The sequence below is a fragment of the Dasypus novemcinctus genome, unplaced genomic scaffold, assembly GCF_030445035.2.
Source record: "Dasypus novemcinctus isolate mDasNov1 unplaced genomic scaffold, mDasNov1.1.hap2 scaffold_133, whole genome shotgun sequence".
Taxonomy (NCBI): Eukaryota; Metazoa; Chordata; class Mammalia; order Cingulata; family Dasypodidae; genus Dasypus; species Dasypus novemcinctus.
Window position 1 is genome coordinate 211,393 of NW_026688152.1, and position 8,478 is coordinate 219,870.

The window sequence follows — 8,478 nt, forward strand, 5'->3', positions numbered from 1 at the left end:
CGGTTGTCTGTTTTCTGTGTCTTTTTGCTGCGTCTTGTTTCTTTGTCCGCTTCTGTTGTCGTCAGCGGCATGGGAAGTGTGGGCGGCGCCATTCCTCGGCAGGCTGCTCCCTCCTTTGCGCTGGGCGGCTCTCCTTATGGGTGCACTCCTTGCGCGTGGGGCTCCCCTATGCGGGGGACACCCCTGTGTGGCACAGCACTCCTTGCGCGCATCAGCACTGCGCATGGGCCAGCTCCACACGGGTCAAGGAGGCCCGGGGCTTGAACCGCGGACCTCCCATGTGGTAGACGGACGCCCTAACCACTGGGCCAAAGTCCGTTTCCCATGATATAAAGTTTTAAATACATTATGTTGAATGAAGAAGTCAGGCACAAAAGGACAAATACTCCATAATTCCCTACTAAGAACTAAATACGTTGTGTAATGTCATGCAGATAATAACTTGAATATGAGTCAACAGCATATAGAGTATGGTTAGAAAATGGAAAGCTGAGGCTTAATTTGTGCAGGATTGATAGAAAAGAAGTGTATTACTCTTGGGAAATGAATAGAAAAGTTGAAATGACAACATAATATTTGTAACTGAAAGTATGAGAGTTGTTTAAATGGAAAGTTTAAGATCATGAATACTGCTGAAATAAAAGCTCAAAAAAGTAACATGGGGGGAAACGGACTTTGGCCCAGTGGTTAGGGCGTCCGTCTACCATATGGGAGGTCCGCGGTTCAAACCCCCGGCCTCCTTGACCCGTGTGGAGCTGGCCATGCGCAGTGCTGATGTGCGCAAGGAGTGCCGTGCCACGCAGGGGTGTCCCCCGCGTGGGGGAGCCCCACGCGCAAGGAGTGCGCCCGTGAGGAGAGCTGCCCAGCGTGAAAAGAAAGTGCAGCCTGCCCAGGAATGGCGCCGCCCACACTTCCCGTGCCGCTGACGACAACAGAAGCGGACAAAGAAACAAGACGCAGCAAATAGACACCAAGAACAGACAACCAGGGGAGGGAGGGGGAAATTAAATAAATAAATAAATCTTTAAAAAAAAAAAAAAAAGTAACATGGGAATGTATAGCATAGTAAAACCACATGTAAAATATGAACATGGGTAAAATTGCATATGAAAGATCACTTTTTCTCTGAACCTGAACCTATGTATGTTAAAACTATAAGATGTTAATATCAGACAAAAATTATGCTTAGTGACAAGAAACCAACACCAAGTACTATATATCCTATGATCCAGTTTTTATAAAATGTAAGTATAAATCAGTTTATTAAGATGTATTTAGATCAGTGGTTATGTAAGTCTGGGGAAGATAGAGGGATGAGAGGTGACTGCTAAGGGGTGTAGAGTTTCTCTTTCTGGAGTAATGAAATTGTTCTAAAATTTTTTTGTGATGAGAAATTCACAACATTGTGATTATATTAAAAGCCATTGATTATACACTTTGGTTAGATGATGTGGTATGTGAATATATCTCATTAAACCTGCCCCAAAATAAATAAATTGATATACAAATATAGTTGGAATTAGCACTTATATATGGCAGGGAAGCACAGAGAGATTTACAAAATTTTCTTCTTTATTTATTATTACTATTATTATCAAAATAAAGAAAATTCTCTAATAATGATTTAAGTAATGAATGAACAACTAAGTAATTATATCAAATACCATTATTGTACATGTTGGATGGAATGATGCTTTATTAATATTATCAATAACATTATTTTAAAATTAATTCTATAGAACAAATTGATGAAAATATTTTAGGGTCAATACTCTTGTGATCTGCAAAGGTATGGATGAATAACAGCACATTGAGCAAGAGAAACCAGGCACAAAATCGTACATATGTGCTTGCATTCATAAATGTGAAAAATTAGGTAAAACTAACCTATAGTGTTAGCAGTCAAGATAGTGGTTAGTCTTGGGAGAGAACCTAAGGGGGTGCTGGAGTTATTTTAAATGTTTTATTTGTCCATCTGGAGGCTTGATATACGGATGTCTTTGTGAAAAATCATTATAAATATAGTATTTTTATATTTTTATTTATATGGTTTACTTCAATTTAAAATGAGCATTTAAAAATGTAAATAATAAATACATTTTCAGACTTACAATATATATATATAGGGTATTTCTACATACTCTACCCCCTTCGCCTATAACATTTTCACTATTAATAACATCCTTAAATAGTGTAGTATTTGGTTACTCTTGATGAACAAATATTGAAGCATTGATAGTAGCAATGGCCTTTAGTTTACATTATAGTTTACTTATTGCACATCATAATTTCAAAACTTTGACAAAATGTATAATGGCCTGTATCTGTCATTACAGTAACTTGCAGAACAATTTCAATGTCCCCAAAATACCCCACGTTGCACCTGTTCTTGCTTCTCCCAGCCACAGAACCTCTCGGGAGCACTATTTTTATATCAGTGCTACAAATTCTTCCATTACTATAATAATAAGTCTACTTTAGTCCATAAATGTATTCCCTCTTACACTTGATCGTTCTTCCATTTTGAGGATTTCAGGATGATGATGTCCCTTCCACTTCCAATTGATTTGGTGATTAGCTCCCATTGGAGAGATGGATGGAAATGTCTTGCTGGTAGTTGTAGATACTCTGATTTTTTCTTGGATGGGCATTGTGCATCATCATCATTTTGTTAATTGTCTTGAATGTGTCTGGAAAACTGGAGAGTTAGTGTTGGCTGCAACTTTGGTGAGATTCACAGGCTCAACAGGCTTATGACGAGCTGAAATACATAGGTCTTGACACAGATATTTAATTGATAAAGTGCTAATAATAGGTGAAAAAAAGGGGGCAGAAGAACTATGTGAAAGAAAATTTTAAATGCATCTAATTCTGTTATATTGGAGAGATAGGCTAACATACATTCCGAGATAAGGCCAACCAATGCGGTTTTGATTTCCTGGGTGTATGTGCCATGCCTAAAGTGTCCAGGTGATTCTAGAGCCCTCAGGAGCACCCCTGCTTGAGTCATTGTTTATTGTATTGTGGCAATCAGTGCGATTCTTCTCAGAGGTGCACAAACGTAACCTCTGAAATGACCTCCCATCTCATTTTGAAATCTCTTAGCAATAAAATATTTGTATTCAATTTACCCCTTGGGGGCATTAAGGAGGTTTCTTTGGAGGAAAACTTAATCTCATGAGAGAAAGTATTTTTTAATTTATGAAATGGATATACTTCCCCAATTATTTTCTCTCCTTCTGATTCTGTTCATGGAGAGGGTTGTGTCATGAAATGGACCTGGATTCACATTTCTCCACCTGTCTTCCCCATTGCTAGAGGAGGAAAATAAGAGAAGCAGGATAGTGGCTGCAGAAATGTTAGTTGTTCATTGCCTGTTCCTTCCAGTAAAATTAAAGTTTTATGAAGTCAGGGATTTTTAAAATTAATACTCTATGCCTAACATTTTCCATGATATTGTTATTTGCATAATTTTATAAACATCATTGATTTGAAATAGGAATGAATGAAGAGCCTGCTCTATCAGACCCTGGGAGATGAAGCTATTTTATGTAGTACTACTAGGTAAGAATCTTACACTTTACTTCTGCTAATAGTTTTTTTTTGTGTTTAGAGAAACCGAATGGCCTAAAAGACAGTGCTGATGGTGACTTGTAAGGAACTGGTGTCTCATTTTCAGATATAGTGTTTGGATTGAGGGCAACACAGTGGTCTGGTTTTGGTTATATGTAGGTGACTATTCGAATTCCAAGAGGAAATACAAATATGTATTTAAATTTTAGAATAGAGTACTATAGACATATACTTTTTGTACTATATCTTCATTCTATCTAGTGATATGAATATTCCACATAGGTTCTGGTATGATATCTACAAAATTATGTTATCTAATTACAGATAAGTAAAATAATACTAAAATTAATATATTGTTTTACATTGATTGCAGGAACTTTGGATTTTAAATTTGGCTATTTTGCTGAACTTTATTGAATATTAGAGTCTTAAGTTTATTTCTGAGCTTTTTGCAGATGTACAGTTGCATTTCCTGTGATCACGATATTTTGATCTCATTCCATTATTGTCTTCACAACTCAATGCACAGGAACGTTTGCCTTTATCCTCTCCAATGCTTTGCATAGGCTCCTCCGGGACTTTGTTTTCTGCTCAGAGCTCTATTAATGAGGTTTCCCTTGAGTCAGGGACTGAGTGCAGCAGACGGTTGAGCACGATGATGTCACAGGCCCAGCTACTGGTGCTCCTGATGTTCTGGGTCTCAGGTGAGCAGTTTAGAAGAGCAGTATCTTCATAAAGTTGGAGAATGGTTCTAACAGGCAGAGTGAATGAATTGTTTCATCTAAGGCAGATCTGATTATACATGAAAAATAAGAACAGCTACATTTAGATATATATTTTACGTGCCTGTGATTTAATGTATGATCAATGTTCTTTTCTAACTGCAGGTGCCAGTGGGGACATCGTGATGACCCAGTCTCCAGGCTCTGTGGCTGCATCTGCAGGAGAGACCGTCACCCTCAAGTGCAAGGCCAGTCAGAATGTTAGCTACTTAGAATGGTACCACCAGAAACCAGGACAGGCTCCTAAACTGCTCATCTATGATTCATCCAAGCGGCCATCTGGGGTCCCTGATCGATTCAGTGGCAGTGGGTCTGGAACAGATTTCACTCTCACCATCAACGGCGTCCAGGATGAAGATCTGGGAACGTATTACTGTCTGCAATGGTATACTAGACCTCCCACAGTGGTTCAGCCTCGAACATAAACCTCCTCCCTGGTGATGTAGGTCAGTGAGTCCTCAGCACCAGCTGCTTCCTCCTCACACAGCCCTGAACTTTGCTTCCTCCATCTGTCTGAGACACTGCAAATTTTAGGGGATTGCACCATAGAAACCTGCCTGTGTTTCATGGGTAGGTCAAATAACTGGGTCAATAATTTGTTTCTTAACCTCTGGGTAAGAGTCCAGTATGTTTTGCACCATGGTGGATTGATTCTCTCTTTTACATGCCTACGTAATTCTGAATAATTTGCCATCTTAATTCCTTATTTCTTCATTCTCCTTTCTCTGCCATCGTGCTCCAACTCTGGACCTTCCAAATAGTAAATCCTTGATTCTAAATGCACAAATTTTCCCACATGAAACAACATCTTTCTCCTTTACTTTTTCCTTGCTTGGACCCTGTTTTTAATCCAAGCCTGGTTAGTCAATGAAAGAGAAGGTAATTTTCTTACTTGACCTTCCTTTTTTTTTCTTTAGATACATATTTTCATTTATTATTGGCATCAAATATATTTGTGAATGTCTTTAATATCCATGTTCTCTAAGGAATGCTTATGTCATAGGGGATGATACTAATTAAATGAATTATGTTGATATCAGGTTGGATGTAAAGTTTTCCACCAATGTTTGTATACCTATGAACATCACCTTTATCTATGGTTATGTTACAAAATGGCTAAAGTATAATACTGACTAAAATTGAATTTTATCTAAATTGTTAGAGGATTTGAATCCACATCATCATATACCCTATGTGAAATATCACGTCCAAAGATCATACTGTACAACAATCCTTGTTGTAGTAAAAAATTAAAACGTACATACATTTCTCTAATTTGAGACTAACCCTATACTAGAGAATATAGCATTTAGTATTTGAGAGAGAAAATTAATGAAAATTAATTGCTATTACCCGAGTTCACAGATAAAATGTTAAGTGAAAAAGCTACATCTCAAATGTTGTATATTCAATTTTTGTGAAAAAAATTATAAGTAAATTAATTAAATAAATAAGGTGGTTTAAGACTGTATGGAACCTAGAATATTATGATTATCCAGACTTACTGTGAAATTTATTGTCTGTAGGAGCTGTTGATTAGGCTACTTCATTTAAAGGTTGCCCCTGATTGGTTTTCATTTTGTTACTAGAGTCCTTTTGAAGAGAATGAATTCAGACAAAGAAAAAGGCAGCCAAGTAAGCAAGAAGCTGAAGGCAATGTGTCCAGGAAGGGCAGGGAGAGACCAGTAGATGCCCCTCTGTGCCCCACCATGTGACAAAGACCTCCAGGATCACCAGCAGCCTGTCTTTGGGAAGAAAGTTTTGCTTAATGATGCCTTGATTTGGACATTGTTCTCAGACTGAAAATTATAATCTAGTAAGTAATAAATTCCTATTGTAAATTTGATCCATTTCAGGATATATGCATTTCACTGGCTTAGCAAACTAGAACAGTATATGTTCATACATTCATAGAGTATCTGAAAATCTGACACCAATACTGCTACCCTTTTTCTTCTCTCCATCTCTTTAAGGCATTCCTATACTTTCAAAGGCAATTCTATAATTCCTTAACTCTGTCCCTCATGAAGGAAGTGATAGCTTTCCTCCTGAAATTTTTCTATTGACAGCTCTCTCTTTAACCATCCATTAGGCAGTGAAAGAAATCATAGTTATTAAGGCTGGTGTAACCTGAATACTTTCAAAGACTATTAGTCAACATATTTGTCCAGTGTAAAAGTGAAAGAATTCCAGATATTCTAGTATTATTTCTACAATGATATCAAAATAGGGTGGATGAAATCTAGTTTCAGGAAATATCTCATCAACCCTGAGCAGAATACACTAAACAGTCCTACACACATAAATGCTCTTTCTCTGGTATAAGATTTCATTGTGTCGTTAATCTGCCAGTTGCAAAAATCACTCCTGTCATCATAGTTGGGGGAAAAAAAAGCATGGATATGTATAATTAAAATATCTACTATTTAATTTGAATGATAGAAAATAAGTCAAGGCAGGGTGAAGAGAATATAGTATAAGAATGGATAGCAATTTAAAAGACGATAATTTATCTGTTAGCTACTGCAAGGTAATATACTATGCCAAAAACCCAATAATACAAAACCTATGTTACTGAGATTTTGTTTAGCTGTGGAGTCTGTTAACAGGGGGAGGATGGACTGGTTTGGCTGGGCTTATTCTTGGTTTACAGTTTTCTGGCAGGTAGTCTTAGCACTGGCTGATCTAGACCCTGTGGTCTTTAATTTCCTTCTCATGTGTGTTAGCTGGTTAGCAGCCTGCCTTTGGGTTGACAGGACCACATGTCTTTTACCACCTGGCTGACTAATTCTAGCTTCTTTTAATGGGTATTTTCAGTCTCTGAAAGAGGAAATAAAAGCCCAGAACAGAGGGTTTAACACACTAATGGGTCAACTACCTCTTCCCTGTGCCTTCTTTGTTTAAAATTTCCTATTTTGACTCATTCTCATTCTCCTTTCCTTGCTCTGGTCCTTGTTATTTTCCTCCAGATTTGATATAAAGACATAATCCTGACCATCACAGGTTCTACAGAGACAGAAAGAAAGTGTCTGTCAGTCTGCCTCTTTATGTACTCTACCTTCTGTTCTGGCAGAACATTCTGCAAAGTCTCTCCTGAGTGTATTTTGTAGCTTAGCTCAATGCATTTGCTCCCTTCTATGGTTTCCTTTGATAATAAAACAAAATTTGAAAAGATAGAAAAATCTCATTGTCATTCTTTTCCTATTAAAGTCCATTCTCAAATTTTCTATTCCTAATTTAAATATGTGCAAATTTCTCCATTACCTTTTCTCCTCAGATTTTAATTTATTCACTTATTTACACTGCTGATTCTTTCTACTCTGGTGTCCTTGAATAAATTACTTAATCTCTCAGTGGCAAAGATTTCTCAGATGTAAAATGGGTATAACAATTGTACATATTTTGTAGAGTTTTTGTGAGACCTAATAAGTAACACACATAGAATACCATTAGCTGAACCTGATATATAGAATATACTTGTTTCCTACATTTAAGAGTATTTTCATATGTCTTTCCAAAAATGCCTTTTACCCTGCATTAGTCATCATTTATTAATGATGAAATAAGGTTCCTAGGGTCCTACTGTTGTTAGTATTTTCATATCTCTTTCTAAACTGCATTTTATTGTTCATTATTTATAATTTTAATGATTTAATTCACTTTAAGAGGCTGCTTTAAGAAATTTAAAAGAAACTTGATGACTTACAGTAATAATTTAATTCTCTCATAGTTTTGGAAACTAGAAAATTGAAATTGTTTCAGGAGGCTGAAATCAAGGTGTCTGTGAGGCCACACTCCCTCTGGCCACTCCCTGGGAGAACATGTTCCTCACCTCTAGCAGATCATGGTGGCTGCCAGAAGTACTTGCTTTCAAACTACATCACTCCAGCTTTCAAGACCAGCTCTCCAAATGTCTCTGTGCTCTCTCCTCACATTGCAGCTGCCTGTAGGACTGTCACATTATCCTGCCTCCTGTTTTTAGGGATATATGTAATTTCATTTATGTCCCAACCTTAAAACTAGGAATTACATGAAACAAACTACAATATGTCTCATATAACATAACAGGCGTGGGCACCAAGGCTGAAGAGCAGGTATTTTCATGCTATTATTCAGTCTATAG

General features: G+C 37.2%; 1 gene segment (V, D, J or C); it reads left to right on the forward strand.

Moving 5' to 3' along the window:
- Positions 1-4,173: 4,173 nt before the first annotated feature.
- Positions 4,174-4,780, forward strand: LOC131277536 (immunoglobulin kappa variable 1-39-like). The segment is given in 2 exon segments: positions 4,174-4,277; positions 4,461-4,780. Coding segments are annotated over 2 exon segments (369 nt in total).
- Positions 4,781-8,478: the final 3,698 nt, after the last annotated feature.